At 34.5% G+C, this 19,882-nt stretch overlaps 1 protein-coding gene across 1 annotated transcript in view; it reads left to right on the forward strand.

The window, feature by feature from the left end:
• The window catches only part of LOC128991450 (cysteine sulfinic acid decarboxylase-like), a 73,926-nt gene that overhangs the window by 44,366 nt on the left and 9,678 nt on the right, over positions 1-19,882 (forward strand). The window contains exons 3-6 of the mRNA XM_054414759.1: positions 511-617; positions 11,858-11,973; positions 18,543-18,794; positions 18,985-19,049. Coding sequence (XP_054270734.1) covers positions 511-617; positions 11,858-11,973; positions 18,543-18,794; positions 18,985-19,049 — 540 coding nt within the window. The remainder of the gene's footprint in view (positions 1-510; positions 618-11,857; positions 11,974-18,542; positions 18,795-18,984; positions 19,050-19,882) is intronic.

Raw genomic sequence — 19,882 nt, forward strand, 5'->3', positions numbered from 1 at the left:
TAAATAAATTTAATTGAAAATCATTCAGAGAAATGGAAATTTGCGTAGTCGGCAGGTTTGCTGCGGTGGGGGTATTTACCTGTTATTTTGTTCTACCAACAAGTTACTTGGCAACCCACAATGTTAAATTTTCAAATGAGTTTTGTAGCTAGATACTAATTTTACTGAGGTAGTATAGTGTGGCTGTCGTCAATCACGTTTTTAAGGCTATAAGTACCTATAATTCCTAAATTTAGTCAAAATTCTTCCACTGTATTTCAACAGACAAACAGACAATGCTTGTACAGTACCTATTAGAGTATAGGATTTCAGTAAAAATCCAATACAAAAAAATGAAATTCGCCTAGTCTGCAGGTTTGCTGTGGCAGGTTTTTTTTATTATTATCTAACAATTAAATAAAACATTTTACTTTTTAACTTAAATTTTGTGATGGGCAAGGCCACCATGGGGTATGCTAATCAAATTAATATACCGTGTATTGTAGTTTTACAAGTTGGTGTTGGTTTCAGGCATACATTTGAGGTTGCTCCAGTGTTTACAATCATTGAGAGATCAGTTATTGGAAGACTTCTTTACCAACTAGGATATGAAGATGGAGATGGCATTTTCACCGCTGGTAGGTCAGTTATTTTAGTCCTTGTAGTCATACTTGGGATAACGAATAGAAATTCTAACCATAGCGCTATTCGTTATTTTTTAGTAGGAAATAACTTCTACTCAGTTAGTTTTATAGGTAACGAATAGATAATATATTCGTTAGTTTTAAATCGTTAGTTTATTTGTCAGGCGTAAGTATTTCAAATGGGTTATTTATGTGATGTGTTCAGTGAGGGTTGCGTGCGTTCATGAGGGGTCAGCGCCCTTGTTGACAAACAACGCGGGGGTGGGGAAAGAGAAACTCAAAGTCCAGTCGCTTTGGTATGCAGCGGACCCAGGGAGCAAGGCAGTGACGGCCAATAACAACACCCCAAGCAACGAAGGGTGGGAAGGGGGAATGTTGGTTTGGCGATTGATATGTACCGGTAATCTCAAGTGTCAAAACATTGTATTCACTTCAGTCGATGTTCATTATGTGACAGTGACAGGTTTTAATTCATTTGTTTCCGCCCAAGTGTTTCTTAGCTATCTTGCCGTTATATATATTTTAGTGATATTTAAATATTTTTAATACATATGTTATTAAGGTGAACAGTTTTTAAGTACAGTACAGTAGATTAAAAATTTTTGTTTGCAATGGCAGGCGGGTGTGATATAACGTGGCCAAACTTAAGTATGACATATTTCAACAGGTTGGAAAAAATTGAAAAGGGTGGAATCGCGTTAAAATGTTTATTGTGCTTACCAAAAACTAGGGGTCTATGAGGGGGAGGGGGAGGGTCTATGACCTTGAGTGCACAATAAAGTGATTCATTGTTTTCTGTTTACATACTACTACCCTTCCTTCCGAGAAAAAGACCCTGCTGTTATAAAAGCATTGACGGTAGTTTAAAAACATTGACCTGTGTTGCTAAGGGCACTAGTGTAGTGGCTCTGCTTATGTTGCCATGTTAGCATTTAACTTTCTTTTCTCTTGATTTAATATACTCTTATTCAATATATTATTTAAGAGTTACTTTTCGGGTAACTAATTAATTGTGATATTGTTTGACTCTATTTTAAGGATTTTTAATTCTTTTCATTCATTAGCTATCAAAATCAGTCGTTTTAGGATCCCTTGCAGTAGGTCAATATGAAAGACTTACTGTATGACGAGCAATATTCTATCAGTTACTTTTTAAACTAACTAACTAGTAACTTCTATCAATTACTTTTTACGGGACTAACTTCTAACTTCTAACTAGTTAGAATTTTTACTAACTTTCCCAACTATGCTTGTAGGATTTGTTTGGCTTAACCAATACAGTAGGTTATAAGCGTTGATGAGCATCAGCATGGAAGAATTGTTCGTTTAATTCAATATAAGGGACCGAGCTTTGCTTGTGGTGTTTAATTTTTAGGTACGTTAAATAAATAATCATAGGCCTAAATATGTACATGCTCACGGATTGGTACCATTTGCACAACATTTTTTGTGCACGACCCAATGTCATTGAAATTCATTTGTAGGCCTAAATAAACTTGCATTACTTTCACAGTAAAAGATTACAAAAATTAAAACTAACAAACAAACAAACTAATATTATTAGTAAATCAGCTGATCGCCCAATGCAAATCTAATGGAAATTACAAGTTACAAGTTGTAACTTGTAACTTGTAGTTTATTATGAAATGGGCCCCTGAACTCAGATAAATGAATATTCTACTATCCTTCAAGCTTTGACTATTGATACAACTTATTCTCTTTATTCAATACCTAAATCAAGTTTTCAATCATCTAGGTTAAAGTGAATGTAAAGTTAAATTGATTTGAATTGTAAAATAAAAGATAGAAAATGTTTAATACATGTTTATTGAGGGTAGCAGTGGACTGTAATAATCATAATGTTGTTTTTAAAATATGTATAAACAAACAAAACGAATGATTTAAATCACACATTGATAAGTATAGTCTTTTTGAGAAATAATTGTATATAGGCTATGTAAATTATGTGTTTTTACACAGTGAATGATAACATTTAAATGCAAAAAAATAAATAAGAAGAAGAATGCGGCCGAGCGTCAAACCCCAGCCTCGGACACTGCCGTTGCCGTATGTCTGAAAGCGTGCGTCGTCTGCCGATCTTCCCTACTTCTCATAACGTATAAAAAATATTAGTCGGACTCAAACGATCTCAAGTTTTAGGTTAGAGTTTGTAACTAAAGTAGTCCTTCGTTCTCCACAAGTGGAAAGACTACAATGATTTTGGTAGAACGATTTGCAATACAAATTATTAAGGTTCCCCTGGTATAATTGGTAATCTATATAAAAAATATTTTGGGGGGTCATGACCCCTCTGACCCCCCCCCCTGGTTTTATTTAGGAGATTATTATGATCAGATGTAAACAAATATTGTTATTGTTTTGACTTCTTACAAGACATTTTAAAATAAAGTCCTATTTAATTTAGTTCATTCCTGATTAAATTATTGTCACGACAACTAACTATCGACGATCGTGATACATGGCGCAGTGTGATTTAAACCTACAGATCCAACAGGAAATTGAAGAGAACAGACTTCAAACAAATCAAATCCATGCCAAGCCTCCAGACAATTTTTCCTTTAACCCCTATGATTGGAGTACGTGGAAGAAACGCTTTGAAAGGTACAGGTCAGTCAGCGATCTACATAAAGCACCTGGGAAAAGGCAAGTTGATATTCATACAGTAGTATGAGGGATAAGGCTGAGGAAATATTTGATTCCTTTAATCTAAGCCCTGATGAGTTGGAAAATTATGAATTATGGGGAATTTAAAAAACCATTTCGTTCCCAAGACAAAAATAATTTATCAGCGTGCTAAATTTATTAGACGAAAACAGGTATCCTCAGAGTCTGCTGAAAACTTCATCACGGACTTACATACTCTTGTAAAACCATGCAACTGGGGAGATTTAGGGGATGAAATGATTCTCATGCAACTTATTGTTGGAATGAATTATCAAAACCTTAGTGATTGCTTACAGTTACAAAGCTCACTAAAATTAGAAATTGCGGGGTTGATGCTCTTCGCAATTCAGAGGCATTAGTTTGGCAAAAACTTGACCTAGCTGATCCCTCCGTTGATCGGGTAAAATTAAACGCCAGTTCCAAAAAGTCTTTTTGTAAGAAAACTGTTTCTAATAACCATGGAAAATCCAATCCAGGTAACCTATGTAAATGGTGTGGGAAAACTTCATCATCCCATCGCCGAGGCTGGTGTCCTGCCAAAAATGTTTGGTGTAACAAGTGTAAAACAAACGGTCACTTTGCTATAGTTTGTTCTAAGCAAAAGGTTAATTAAGTCAGTAGTGAACCTCAGTTTGTTAATCAATATTGTAGGTTACACATTCATCAAATTCTGAAGAATTCATAGGTAAAATTACCGAAAACAGTGCTCTAACCCTGAATCTTGGGAAGTTGAGCGCGGGTTTAATGATGCTGACATTATTAAGTTTAAAATCGATACCGGAGCAGACGGTTCAGTTTTGCCAGCTAATATCAAGCTAAACACAAAAGTTCCATTGCAACATACCTGTGAAATACCCTCAGGACCGGACGGGACTGAGTTAGCTGTACACGGGATGGTAAATGTAAGGTTGGACTATAAGAACAAATCTTGTTTCGAGAGTTTTTGTGTAACTTAGCGGAAAAATGTAAAACGCTGCTCCTAGGTAAACCAGCCATTGAAAAACTTAACCTTTTACAAGTTGTCCGAAGTTTGTGTTTGACTTCAACCAACTGGTACGAAAAATAACCAGCTCTGTTCAGTGGTTTAGGAACAATTAACGGAGCTTATGAAATTGAGTTAAAAATGGGAGCAAAGCCATTCTCAGTTACAGTACCTTGACGAATACCTCTACCATTATGGTCAAAAACCAAGGAAGAGATCAAAAGATTGATAAATATGGAGGTCATAACTCCAGTAGATCATGCTACTACACCTTGGTGTTCCCCGATGGTCGTCATACCAAAGAAAGACAGCGGTAAAGTTTGGATATGTGTTGATCTTTCGAAAGTAAACCAAAGTGTTCGGCACCAGTTACATCCAATTCCAGGGATAGAATACACAATACCACAGATCAAAGGAGCTACTGTCTTCTCTAAGCTAGACGCCAATCACGGGTTTTGGCAAATACCTTTGGAAGAAAAATCACAAGATCTCACCACTTTTATTACACCTTAAGGACGATTTAAGTTCAAGGTCCTCCCCTTTGGCATTACATCAGCTCCGGAGTATTTCCAGAAACGCATCCATGCTGCTTGCTCTTGGCGATCAAAGAAATGTAAAAGCTTACATAGATAATATCCTAATATGGGAAGCACACAAGCCGAGCATTACACGGTTTTGATGGAGGTTCTGGAAAAGCTTCAAAAGGAAGGTATTACCTTGAATAAAGAGAAAACAGTCTTTTCACTGCCAAAAAATAATTTCCTTGGCTTAGAACTGAGTGCTGATGGTATTTCTCTTGATCAGGACAGAGTTATGGTTATTTCTGAGATAGAGCCTCCAACTGATTTGAAAGGTGTACAAACATATCTTGGAATGATCATTTCAGTGGAAGATATATTCAAAATAGGTCTGAGATTTTTAAACCTATTCACGAGCTACTCAACAAAGATAATCACAGACTGAATATGGGACAAACCGCAAGAAAAAGCTTTTGATACTATCAAAAATCTTCTTCCTACGGCTCCTCACTTAGCTTTCTATGATCCTAATCTTCAAACAATGATTTCATCTGATTCATCATCATTTGGTATCGGTGGAGTATTGTTGCAACGAGAAAAAAGTGGCACATTCAAACCAGTTAGCTACATATCACGTTCTCTCACTGATACAGAAAGAAAATATTCCAACAAAGAACGAGAAGCTCTGGGAATCGCCTGGGCATGTGACAAGTTGGAAGATTAAATAGTTGGTAAGGACATAATAATCTAAACAGATTATAAACCACTTTTTAAGATTCTGACGTCAAAAAACTTGGATGAATTTACTCCATGTCTACAGAGAGTAAGACTAAGAATGATGTGTTACTCATTCAATCTTGTGTGTACTCCCGGAAAACACCTAATAACAGCTGCCTGTCTTTCACGTAACTCTCTAAAGGACACTGAAAACTATGACTTAAAGGAGGAACTCACTTACTACGTGAGACAAGTCATTTCCAGTGTTCCAACTACTGATGAAAACATACAGAAAATCCTACATTGTCAGAGACAAGATCCAATTCGTATGAAATTACGGAACTTAATCATTGATGGCTGGCCAGAAAAATCTGAAATTCCAGATCAATTCAAGAATTTTTTCAACGTAAAGGAAGAATTTTCTGTTGCTGATGATCTTGTATTACGAGGAACAAGAATATATGTTCCAGAAGCATTGAGAGAATAATGCTTAAACGAATCCATGTTGGACACTTGGGAGTAACAAAATGTAGACTCCGAGCCAGCAACAGTCTTTGGTGGCCAGGAATATCTCTTGAGATTGCAAAGATGGTTGAAAGTTATCCACAATGTATTCAGCACAGGAAAAATAAAAACGAACCAATTATCCCAGCAGAGTTCCCTTCAAGACCTTGGCAGATTGAAGCAATGGATCTTTTCAAGTTAAGTGGTCAGTGGTTTAACGTGTTAACAGATTTTTACTCACGATACTTTGAAATTGCAACCTTACGTTTTTTGACAAGTCATCAAGTCATTGAAAATCAGTATATAGCCCTCATGAAATTCCAGAAGAAATCAGAACCGACAGTGGAACCCAATTCAACATGCGTCAAGGTTCGGAATTCCAGCACTTTTCCAAAGACGAGTAGCCCTCACTTCCATCAAAGTAATGGAGCTGCAGAGGCTGCAGTGAAGATAGCAAAATGCATCCTAAAAAAATAAAGAAGACTCTTACCTGCCACTCTTATCATACTGTAACACTCCAATATCGAACAGGTATAGCCCTGCACAACTACTAATGGGACGACACGTTTACGAGATAACATACCAGTTTTGCCAGGACTCTTGACACAAAAGCCAGATTTGGGTGACTTGAAACAAAGGGAGAGGATCTACAGGGAAAAGTACAAGAGAAACTATAACTCCAGGCATGGTGCCAAATCTCTTGGAAGTTTGAAATCTGGAGACAGCATTTGGATATCTGACTTGGAAAAACCCGGAACGGTTGTAAAAACAGCAACTGAGCCCTAATCGTATATTGTCAGGACTGATTCAAGAGACCTAAGAAGAAACCGTTTCCATCTTCTACCATTTCCCGATGACTTAAAAAGTACACCCTCACCAGACAATAGGACAGAACAAAATTCAACAAGTGTCTGTACCAGAAGTCCAAAACCACGAGAGGACAACTTAAGTTACAAGACTAGACACAGGCAAGAAGTACATTCTCCAAGGAGACTCGATCTTTAAGGAGGGGGATGTTTCATAAAGACTGCAAATAAAACATGTGTTTTATTTAGGAGATTATTATGATCAGATGTAAACAAATATTGTTATCGTTTTTGACTTCTAAATAACTTCTTGATCAGCATCGTACGTGTTATTAATTTACGGAAAGTAAGTAAACAAACTTCTTATAACACTTAAAACATATATTTAACCTTATACTGTTACTCACAAGACGGTAAATATACAAAATACCCCCGCCACAGCAAACCTGCAGACTAAGCGAATTTCCATTTGTCTGATTGGATTTACCTAAAATGCCTCCTGAAAAATATCACATTTATTCCCTACCTATTCAAATAGAATTAGTTTAACGAGTACTTAGGTTTGCTGCAACAGGGAGGGTAAAAAGGTGTTTTTGTTGTAAAATGTTAATAGTTTAGTAAGAAATGAATGTTACATATTCTAACATTTTACATATTCTATCAAAATATGTTCATAAACAAGCAAACTACAACAGTTGACTTATTCTCCATAAGAATAACATGGGAATTTTAAATTTAAAATTTTTTGGAATTTTCTCCATAACCATTAGGCGCACAATAACGCTTCAATATACTAAATTATTTGTTTTTAAGCTCTACAAAATGGTTTGGAAAGAAATTGTGAAATTTTGTGTTTTTAGGGTCAAAAATGGGAAAAACCTATTTTTACCCCATAAAACCCCCCATAAACCCCCGTTCCCATAGTCTGATCATGCTGGTTCGCGAACTCGTTCCAATAAATGTAAGTTTACACGTTTATATAAAATTTCATCAAAATCGGATCATTTTTGCTTGAGTTATCGTGCTAACGGACACACACACATATGTATATATAAATATATATATAGGCTATATTAAATCGCATGGCTCAATCACGTCCTGGTTGGAGCTCGTTTGCTGTGCTCACTTGCCTTCAGGTTAGCTCGTTCGCTAGGCTAACTCGCCTCCAAGTTGAAGTTCGTTCGCTACGCTCACTCACCATATGGTTGCAAATTAGCTGTTGTCATAAATAAAAAAAATAATAGTGCTGCACCCTGTTGGTAATCCTTGTGACTTTAATGCTATTGAACATCATAGAACAGAACCAACTTGTTTAATTGAAACAGCTGTTAAGATTCATTAATTCCTGTTAAATATGAAAAATCAGAAGGTTAACATGGGAAACTCCAGAGCCACTGGGGCATGAGTGAGTGAGGGCTTTGCCTTTTAGCGAATTTCCCATATAGGGAATAAGCTATTACCGTAGTACTCATGGTAAGACCTGGGCGCGGGACCGATTTTTTTTTTCGTTTTGAGGTCCCTAGAGGCCAGAAACACCATCCGTTCAAATTCATATATATATATATATATATATGTAGATTGCTTGTTTATGAACATATTTTGATCAAATTTGGAAAATGTTTTTATTTCTTACTAACTATTAACATTTTACAAAATAAAAAAACAGTTTTACCCTCCCTGATGCAGCAAACCTAAGTACTTGTTAAACTAATTCTACTTAAATGGGGAATAAATGTAATATTTTTAAGTAGACATTTCAGTGTAAATCCAATCAGTCAAATGAAAATTTGCTTAGTCTGCAGGTTTGCTGCGGCGGGGGTATTATATATTTAGATATTAGTCTGATCTATGTCTTTTTAGTTGGTTCAATTAAATGTGTTGAGTTTAATAGTTTAGTTTGCCCTTTTATTTTAATGAGCTAGGATTATAATTAGTGTCCAGGGAAACCACATATTTACATCATTGGATCGTCGAACGTTGCAACAATGGGATCGTCCACGGATATAAGAACAGAAACGGTATGGATCAAAAACATAAAAGAATGATGTCACTGGGTGGAATCTAATACTAATAATCTCTGCATCTGTTATGAACGTTTTTTCACTGTTGCATTTAAATAATAATACAAACATGTTTATTGTTGGGTCATTTGCTTGTTTATGATCCGTATAGTTCTATTTTATTATCAGTGGGATTTTCAATTAACACACACATTCTGGCGCAAAAGGTCGAAAACTACAAAACGTCCTTGGCTTTTCCTCAAGATTAAATAAATAAATAAATTTATATTTATTGTCACATAAACGTTTTACACATTACCTAGCATAAGCTACAAAAACAGGTGACATTAATATAATCATATATATTATAATAAGTACCTAAAATACTAAAAATAAACAATGATTCTTAGAAATAATTATTTGGGTTATTTTATAAAACATAATATTTACTAATTTAAAAAATTACCTTCATTCAAAAAATTTGTCAATACTATAATATATTTTGTTTACAAGAAATGAGGCAAGGCTGCTTTTAAAAGACGTTTTGTTTATTAAATCTTTATATTTTGGTTGCAGTTTATTAAAATATTTCTTTCCCATATATTTTGGTGTTTTTTCTATTAATTTTAATCGGTGAGTCGGAAACTGAAAATTCTTTTTGAAACGGGTGTTATATGGATGGTCAAAATTCTCCGCACATAAGTTTTAAAAATTTGACTGTACCATAAGGATAAGGATAAGGAATAAGGATTTAAAAATTATTAAACTTGGTACAGTCATTATATTAAGTTCTTTAAAAATTGTTCTATATGAATGTTTTCGTTTAGCAAATGTCATAATTCTTAAGTATTTTTTTTAACTTTAAACATTTTTTCTATTTCTGATGAGAATCCCCAAAATTCAATCCCATAATGCAATATTGAATAAAAGTAGGCATAATATATCATTAAACGTGTTTTCATATCTAAAATATTTCTCAAACAAAGCATTTGGAAACAGGCAGAACTAAGCTTATGTAATATGTTTTCAATGCACTTGGCCCAGGTTAAATTTGAATCAACATGCAAACCTAAAAATTTAGTACATTTGACAGTTTTGGTTCTTGTTTTATCTGTGAAATTTCGGGATTGTATCGTATTAAATTTTACTAGTTGTGTTTTTTCTGGATTTAATTTTAGTCCGTTTATTTCAAACCACCTTTTACGATCCATTAAAGCGTCTTCTACCTTCACCCATAAATCATCCTCCGTTTTAGTTTTAACAACAGCAGTTGTGTCATCTGCATACAGAAAAAAAATTATAAGAAATATTTTCAGGTAAGTCATTAATATAAATTAAAAAAAGAAGAGGACCTAAAATAGAGCCCTGTGGGACATCTACTCTAATTTCACTCCATTCAGATTTTGACTGCAAGCCTCCTTTTAAAATAACAGTTCTTTGAAATCTACCTGTTATATAAGATTTCAACCATAAAATAGATTTCTTAGAAAATCCATAAATTTCCAGTTTTTTTTCAAAAGAATGTCATGGTTGACACAATCAAAAGCCTTGGATAAATCACAAAACATCCTCATTGTACTCTGTGACTCATCCAAGGCCCATGACACTTCATTAACAAAATGGGATATAGCAGTCATTGTGCTGCAACCCTTTCTAAAACTAAATTGTTTACTACTAAATATATTGTATGTTTCCAAGAAATTATAAATTAGTTTATAAGAATTTTTTTCAAAAATCTTGGAAAAAGAAAGTTTCATGGTTTTATTTGAGAGTTTAATATCAGGAAAACTATTCTTGACTTTTTTACAACCTAGCTCTGATTTAACAACACACCACGCAGCCTTACTCACATTTTCTGATTTGTTTATGAATTTAGCATTGCACATCCTTTTAGATTGATTACAAACTTTCTTGAAAATTGTTTTATACTTTCTAACATAATCCTAAAGAGTCCGTCGTTTGATTTTTTTGCCAGTTTACTAAGTTCTCGTTTATTTATACTAGATATTCTAATACCCTTTGTTACCCAAGACTTCTTTTGATTCTTATTTTTATTAAGTCACGCACACAGCCCATTGGAGAACATATTTAAATTTTTAGTTTTACATTAGTGTATAATCTTATGTGGTAAAACACTCTACCATTTTGAACAATAGTAATTAATTATCTCATTACTTAGAAGTAAGTGTAAGAACCAATGCTAATGGTATTCATAGGAATGTCCCTTTCTTTTGTACTGTATTTAGTAATTTTCTACTGTACTGTAGAGTGTAGATGATTTATTATAAGCACATGTTCCAATTTTCATTTATTTACATTTTCGTAAAACTGTCTTGGCTACTTAGCTCTCCATAGGACCAATGTTAAAATAAAAATAAATTAATAAAATTAACATTCCATTTAATTTTAAATGAAAAACGAATACCGGTATCCCCAAAACAAAGGCTAGTAGGGGTACTGTGTACTGCCTGAAATCAAAATATTTCTAACCATTTAGATTAAATCATAGAAGCCATTTTTAAATCATTGTGCGCAAATGTTACTCATATTATAGTATAAGGGAGACAAAGGATAGGATAAACAGGCTTACCTTAAGAAATGTAGGCATCCCACTTCACTACTGTAACAAAGCAGAATAAAACACATGAGAGATTCAAATCTAACCTCGTATAGATTTATTAATTACCATAGCAATGTTATTACAATCACTAATCTGAAATATTTGTTTGCTAGTGTATACGCCCAACGTATTTTTATATGGATCACAAAATAAACACTTATGAGAGAAAGCGATTCAAGCCTTCAAATTCATGGTCATAAGACCTGCCCCTCTTGCTCAGAAGTCCGGGTTGCTAACTACTACAGACAAACGTACACCAAAATAATTTGCAAAAATTTTTATATGTATTATTGTGTCAAGGAATTATCTGATTGCTTTGATCATTTTTGTCACTTTACAAGGTCTCAAGGTATAATAACAGCCGTGGGGAGGCGCTTATGATCATGATTAATAATTTTTCAGGAGGAAGCATGGCAAACATGTATGCCATGGTGCTGGCGAGGTACAAGACTTGCCCTGAAGTGAAGAAACAGGGACTTTGGTCTTGCTGCCCTCTGGCAGTTTTTGTCTCTTCTGAAGTAAGCATTAGTTTTTTTTATTATTTAATATTTCCTATTGAAATGTTTTATTTCAACAGACACTCGAATATTGATTTACACAGTCTAAATCATAATTTTTACTCCTGTAAGAGTTCAATGTGTTTTAAAATAATGCCCGCGTCACAGAAAACCTGCAGACTAAGCAAATTTCCATTTGTCTGAACAGATTTTGAATAAAACTAGTGTAGGCCTACCTGTTGCTCGAAATCAAGCAATTGTCAAGTCAAGTACCAGTATTATACAGGAGTTATTTGAAAACTAATAACAGTCATAATTTTCTATGAGTTTAAAAGACTCAACAAAAAAGCGTATGTAACTAATAGAAATACTCACACTGTTAATAAAAGTTTGATATAATAAACTCTTCTTGGAAATATTTTATCATTTTTCAGAAGCTGGCCTTTTTTAGCGCTTTTCTACAAATGTTTCCCGACTTACCCATAACTGTTACCAGTAAACATTTCTTGCATATGTATTCATTTTATCTGACATTAGGCGAGTTAACTTTTTTACCGTGACAACAGGATGTGTATGTATGTATTCTTCATGTATTTTTAACTTCCAAACTAGGTTAAGTAGCAAAACTGGCGAATATTATCCATCTCTCCAAGTGCTGGGTATCTGGATTCCTTACTGTTAGACCAGGCCTCTCTTCTTCTCTAGTCTCTACTCTTCTCATATGCATAAAATATCTCATTACAATGTCTCCTCCTCCTGTTTGCAATATTTCTTCCAACATCCAAGACATTTTCTGTTTTTCCAACAAAACTGATTAACCGTTTACGTTGGTCTATAACCTCCTGAACAGTACATACATCAATATTTACTCCCAAAAACCCTGCTGAGTTTAATTTTATATGCTGATTTTTGTTTTTAAATCTGTCCTATGTAATTTTTATGAGGTAAAAACTACCTTTGAGAGCGCCTCGCACCCTCAAGGGTAAGAATGTTAAAAATCTAAAATCTTATTGCAAAACTACAAATTGAGATCATGCAGCGGTTGGGTACCACTTGTAGTAATTTGGTCGTTTGATTTTGGATGTTACGACATTACCAATACAATATTATTAATTGTTCATTTGTCTAGAATTACAATAGTGTCAATACAATAGTAAATTGTACGTGTTAATTTCCAGAATGTTGATAAAATTCCTTTATTGAGTAGAAGGGTCATGCCATTAGCCACTTCTTTAACTCCTGGTGTAGCTGGTTGCCAGTCAGGTCTCTAAGGAAGTCAGGTAGATGGTTCCTCAGTTTGCTGCCGGTGTAGGAAGGTTTTTTCTCCCAAAGAGTGGTTTGGTGAACTGGTAGGACCAAATTTGGAGCCATGACGGGTGTTGTAGTGGTGCAGGTCTTGGTTCCTTGGGGATTTATTTCATCCGCATACTTTATGGTTTAAGGTATGTAGAGAGCCACCACTGTGAGGATTTCTAGGTTTGCGAATGCTAGTCTGCAAGTCTGTGGTGGGACAAGGCCGGCGAGGGCTCTTATGGCTTTCTTTTGAAGAACAAGGATTCGATTCATATTTTTTGTTGAAGTTCCTCCCCACACTGTCAAGCCATATCTAAGATGTGACTCTACCAGTGCAAAGTCGTTTTGGCCACAGAGAGTCCACCTATGTAGTTTATTCATTGGACGACATATATTCCGGCACTGACTTTTTTGCTCAGGTGGTTGATGTGCTCTTTCCATGTTAGTTTGTTATCAAAGATAACACTGAGAAATTTTGTGTGGTTTCTATTGTTACAACCTCTAATTGAGGGACTATGTCTTTTTTCTTACTGAAATTTAGAGTTATGGTTTTTGTGGGGTTTATTGCTAAGTCATTGTTCTTTGAGTAGAGGATGGCTTTATTTAAGATCGATTTTGAATTAAGGTAGAGGCTTTGGGCTGTGTTGTCCTTGATCAAAATGGTTCTGTCATCTGCATACATGATTGCAACAGAATTTTGGCTCTCAATTTGTTTGGGGAAGTCATTAGTCAATAGGATGAATAGAATCAGGCTAATATACAGAGCCTGTGGAACTCCTCTTGTCAGTTTGCTTTCTGAAGATTTGAAACTTGCTGTGACTTCATTTGGTGAGTTTTTCAGATCCACGTTTGAGTTAGGTAGCTTTTAAACCATTCTAGCGCCGAGTTTCTTACACCGAGTCTTTCGAGTTTCTTACATATCAGGTCGTGGCCCAGGCAGTTGAAAGCCTTATCAAGGAAGCCTTGTCAAGGAAGATGGCGGAAATGTATTGTCCGTTTTCTATCTGGTCTAAGACAAACTCAATTAGTGCTATTATGGCTGAGGATGTAGATTTATTCTTCCGAAAGCCATGTTGGTTGTCAGTTCAGAGTTTGTCATGATTAAGTTGTGCCATTAATCTAGCCAGAACTATTTTTCTATGATTTTAGAGAAAGTGGTGATGAGAGAAATGGGTCTGTAGTTTTGAGCATTTTCAGTTAGTCCTTTTTTGTGTTTGGGGTATATTTTACTGACTTTTATGGCGGATGGGAATTAGCTTTCTTTAAATGGTTTATTTATAAGATTAACCTAGAGGAGAGATGAGTTCTTGAGAGCAGTGCTTTATCATCTTAGAGGAAAACTCATCTATTACACTTGATGTTTTGGCTTTGAGGGAGTTTATTATTGTTTTGACTTCTTAATAGGATGTTGAAGCTAAGTTAAGGTGTGTTGGACAGAAATTTCTTCTCCATTCAGCGCTGTTTCAGAGTCTATTACTTGGTGGGTTTTCAGCAGGCACAGCTGCGCAGTGTGGTCAGATAGACCAGTATGCACAACTTGTCCAGTAATATCCGCTTATGGTATGTTTGAGCATATACAGCCTATGGAAGTGGCTGTGTCATGGGTTATTCTGGTGGCCTCTAGAGGAAATCTATAGATGTATTGTGTGATTAACTCTTCTTCCAACATGGTGTTTTTGGTATCTTGGGTGAACCTGTCGATATTTATGTCACCGATGAGTAAGAGGGTTTTCTTGTGTACTTCTTGTAGTTCTAATGTGTCTGAAAGGAGATCAAGGGCAATTCTTCCGTTTTCGCTTGGTGGTCTATAGATTCCCAGAGATATCCATTTTCTATGTTGTCTGCATGCGAATCATTGCTGCTTCAAAAATTAGCTCCCAGCATGTGTTTGAAATGTCAATAGCTGATTCGGCTATCAACGACAATAGTATTATTTGTATTTCGTTCGCGTCAACCAGTTAAAGTTCGTTGGCCTCCTCCTATTGGCCGTCCTGGTTGACTTTTATAGTCTCCATTATGTTGAACGTTTTTTTGGTTATGTTTTGATTTTGTGCAAATAAAAACTGGTTTAAAACAGTGAAACATCAATCTTTTCAACTAATTTAATAAATATAAAATAATAGTGGTTTAGTTACCTTTACTTTTGTCCCAGTTCAATAAAAAGTTGTAATATCTACAACCATGGTTTCGACGCTAGTTGCGTCATGGTCACGTAGTTAGCAAGTCGAGAAGTATCTTATCATAGTCAGTCGCTTGGACGTCGTCATATTAATACAAACACGGACACGGATATAAACACACACGTACATTGATTAAAATAAAAGGTTCTCGTGGACGGAACACAGGCCTGTGGTGAACAGTTAATTTGTGCCGTCGCGGGAGCCGGCAGGAGAACACTCCTGTTCAGTGTTTGCTTTCCTCTGGTTAAATTTAAGGGTTCAATGTTTTTTTCCAACATAAAATGGTAATGTCGTAAAATTCCAAATCAAACAACCAAATTACCACAAAAGTGGTACCCCAACCGCCACGACTTTTTTTACACCTCAAACGTTAAAAATGATTCACAAATAAGGGAGAAGTAGTGTTCACAAAAAACTTCTTCATGTATTATACAAATCGATATTTCCTTAAAGTTGTCAGATTTTATTCCCTATTTCAATAACAATGGATTTAATTATTACTTAGGTTTGCTGCTACAGGAAGGAGGAAAGTGTTTTTAGCGAATTTCCTATATTATAGGGAATAAGCTATTACCGTAGGTCTCATGGTAAGACCTGGACCCGGGACCGATTTACTTTTTGGTTTTGAGGTCCCCAGAGGCCAAAAACACCACGCGAATAGCATGATTGGACCATTGGAACTGGGGTAAAAATGGGGTTTTCCCATTTTTGACCCTAAAAACAAAAGATTTTGGTATTTCTTTCCCAACCATTTTGTAGAGCTTAAAAAAAGGAATAATTTAGTATGTTGAAGCATTGTTTTATGCCTAATGGTTACGGAGAAAATTCAAAAAAGTTTAAATTTAAAATTCCCATGTTATTCTTGGGTCGCTGGAATTTTATCCCCCTGGAATTTTACCCCCTGGGCAAAGCTGACGTCACTATGACGTAGTAACCTGAGTGGCAAAAAGTTTGTTCGTGGCCGGAATTTTACCCCCTGTCCATATAACTAGCGTTTAGACAACTGAAGATGTACGGGCCGGATTTGTACCCCCGGAATTTCACCTCCGGATTTTTACCCCACGGAATTTTACCCCCTGGCCTATTTTAGTAATTGAATGATTGATTTTCTTATTTCTGTTTTTAATTAATTGTAAACACTCATTATTTAGTACCTAGTAAAGAAATGTTTGAAACAATTATCATTCAGTTGATTGTTTATACGTCATATTAACCAACTGTTGCCTTCAAAGATCGAATCCTAATACTAGAATCTCAAAATTAAAATTAAAAACCTGTTTGATTAGTTAATGTTACAAATAAATTAATATAGGCTACTTAATAATAAAATGTTTACGATTAAATTAAAACATAATGAAGATAATGAATCATTCTCACTAATTTATACATCTAGCCAGGGGGTAAAATTCCGGGGGTACAAATCCAGGGGGTAAAATTCCGGAGGTAAAATTCCGGGGGTAAAAATCCGGGCCGTACACTCTAGGTTTTTATAATTTGATGTGTTCTGATTAAATTCACAACCGTGAAAATATATGTTTAATTCTTGTTTAATCCGTCGAGCTGATGTCGCGAAACTCAAAAGTTCGCGGCCGGAATTTTACCCCCTGGTTTGTGACGTCACGTTTGACCAGGGGGTAAAATTCCAGGGGGATAAAAATCCGCTACCCCTTATTCTTATAAAGATAATGAAAACTGTTGCAGTTTACTTGTTTATGGATATATGTTGATAAAATTTTGCAAATTTATTTATTTCATCCTATACTATTAACGTTTTGTCAAAAAACACTTTTTACCTTCCCCGTAGCAGCAAACCTAAGCACTCGTTAATTCTAATGTTATTTAAATTGGGAATAAATATGTCTTATTTATGAAAATATTTAAGTAAAAATGTAATCAGACAAGTTGAAATTCGCTTAGTCTGCAGGTTTGCTGCGGCGGGGGTATTTATAACAAACAAATTTAAAAATACCAACGGTATGAAATAAATAAATTAGCCTAATTTTATCAAAATATATCCCATAAACAAGCAAATGACAACATTTAACTTTTTCCATAGGAATGACATATAGTGATTTCAATTGTACAGTTTTTTTTTTATTTCCTCCATAACCTTTAATTTTAAAACAACAATCAAACCTTCAATATACAAAATGATTTGTTTTTCAAAGATCTCACATAGGTTGTAATGATAATTGGTCATTAATGTTTTAAGGGTAAAAATAAGAAAACTTAGCTACTTTCCTATTCACTAAAACCGTTTGGATTCAGTATTTTAAATTCATATTGGTACCCGGTTGAAAATGTATTATTTTTATTTTCCATCTATAAAGTGTAATTTGGACTTTTCTGGATAAACTGTCAATGGCAATAAATTACAATTTAAAAAAGTTAAATATAAAAAAAATTACCTGTGTAAACTATATGTCAAGAAATAATTTGCTTCTTCTATAAAATATGGACCTAGGTACTTGGCATCCTCATCTCAATAATTGATCAAATCAAATCAAATCGTCTTTATTTCATATTGTACATAAATCAGTACATGGAATGGCGTCAAAAAATTATATTAAATTAAATTATATGATAATCGACCTTTACACTAACATGCTTGTTTGGTTTACAATAACTGATTCATTTTCTGTTATTGAAATCTTGTGTAAAAGTTATGTTAAGGTAACTAAAATATTAAACATCACAAACCATTTACAGGCTGTCCCATATATAGTTCCAAACTCTAGAATCAAAATAAAGAGTTTATCAGGAATAAGATAGTTTTAAGGCTTTGTTCACCAGATATTTATGCTATTTTGTAATTTTTAGACAGCAGTATTTATATTTTTATAACTTTTTCAACTTATTTAACTTTATTTCGGCCCATGTAACCACTTCCCAAAGTTTGTCACTTTACTTCTTTGACACTCTGTATAGATTAAAAGTATAATACTTTACCAAATCAAAACAAAAAAAAGTAATTAAGATAAAAATATTGTTGATTGACCTATATCAGTAGGGCCTACTATTGTATATACTGTAATGATATGTAAAAAATTAACAAATCAAAAATCCGTTTACTTCTTAACTATGCTACTTCCTAAGTCTTTTATGTGATGTTGACAGAGCCACTATTCCTTCCTGAAGGCAGCACACTGGCTAGGTCTGGGTCTGGACAGTGTGTATGAGGTTGCGTGTGACAGAGAAGGACGTATGTTGCCAGACGCTCTGCACACCAAAGTGCGTGAGGCTGTGGACCAAGGGAAACTGCCATTCTTCGTCAATGCCACTGCGGGAACCACTGTACTCGGGGCATTTGATCCATTCAATGCGATCGCTGATATCTGCGAGAAGTTCAACATTTGGTTTCATATAGATGTTAGTTTTTTCTGTTTGGATTTACTGTTATTGAAAAATAGTTTGTTTAATTTTAATTTTTTTTTGTAGTTATGTACAATAAAGGTCACCAGCACCACTAAATTTCATAAAATTAAACAACCCATATTTGCAATTATCTCATTAAACATTTTGTGGTTAAAATAGTTAATGAAAACTATGATATTTGCAGGCTTGCTGGGGTGGAGCAGTCATGTTCTCAAAGAAGTATAACTACCTTTTACAAGGTGCTGAGAGGTAGGCAGAAATGGAAAAGGTTTAGTTTACATTAGTGTAGTGTATGATTAGGTTTATAATATACCGGGTGATTCAAAATGAATAGCCTGGTTTTAAGTTTTAACGCTTTATAACTTTTATACTATTAAACTTACCGCTATAAAACACACATCAAATGAAAAAGCAACTCAAAGAGTTTATGTCTTCCAAAGACACATTATTTAACAAAATCGATCCAGTAGAACTGTAGATTTAATTGTTCAAAGTTAAAAAGTAATTTCCAACTTTTTCACCTATAAAAATTTGAGGTTGCTTGAAGTTTTTGGAAATAACTTTTAAATGGTGAGGAAATCGACCAAAGTGGAAGGAAATATTCCGGAAGATAATAACATTTCCTAAAAGTTACAATCATCAATTTCTTGAAAATACTCATTAAAGGCAGCCAAAAATTGCCTCAAAATAAAATATGTGAAAATTTCCGTTTTCAATGTAGACAATAGACATAAAAACGGGGATTTTCAATTTTTGTTTCATTCTGGCAATATTTGGTTGCCTTTACTGAGTATTTTCACGAAATGCATAATAGTAAATTGTAGGAAATTTTATTCTCTTTTGGAATATTTCCCTCCACATTGGTCGATTTCCTCACCAGTTAAAAGTTATTTCTAAAAACGTCAAGCAACCTCAAATTTGTATAGGTGAAAAAAGTTGGAGATTACTTTTTAACTTTGAACAATTAAATCTACAGTTCTACTGGATCGATTTTGTTAAATAATGTGTCTTAGGAAGACATCAGCTCTTTGAGTTGCTTTTTCATTTGATGTGTGTTTTATAACGGTAAGTTTAATAGTATA

The sequence above is a fragment of the Macrosteles quadrilineatus genome, unplaced genomic scaffold (genome assembly GCF_028750875.1).
Source record: "Macrosteles quadrilineatus isolate MER2022 unplaced genomic scaffold, UCM_ALF_1.0 Scaffold_1__1_contigs__length_201487025, whole genome shotgun sequence".
Classification (NCBI taxonomy): Eukaryota; Metazoa; Arthropoda; class Insecta; order Hemiptera; family Cicadellidae; genus Macrosteles; species Macrosteles quadrilineatus.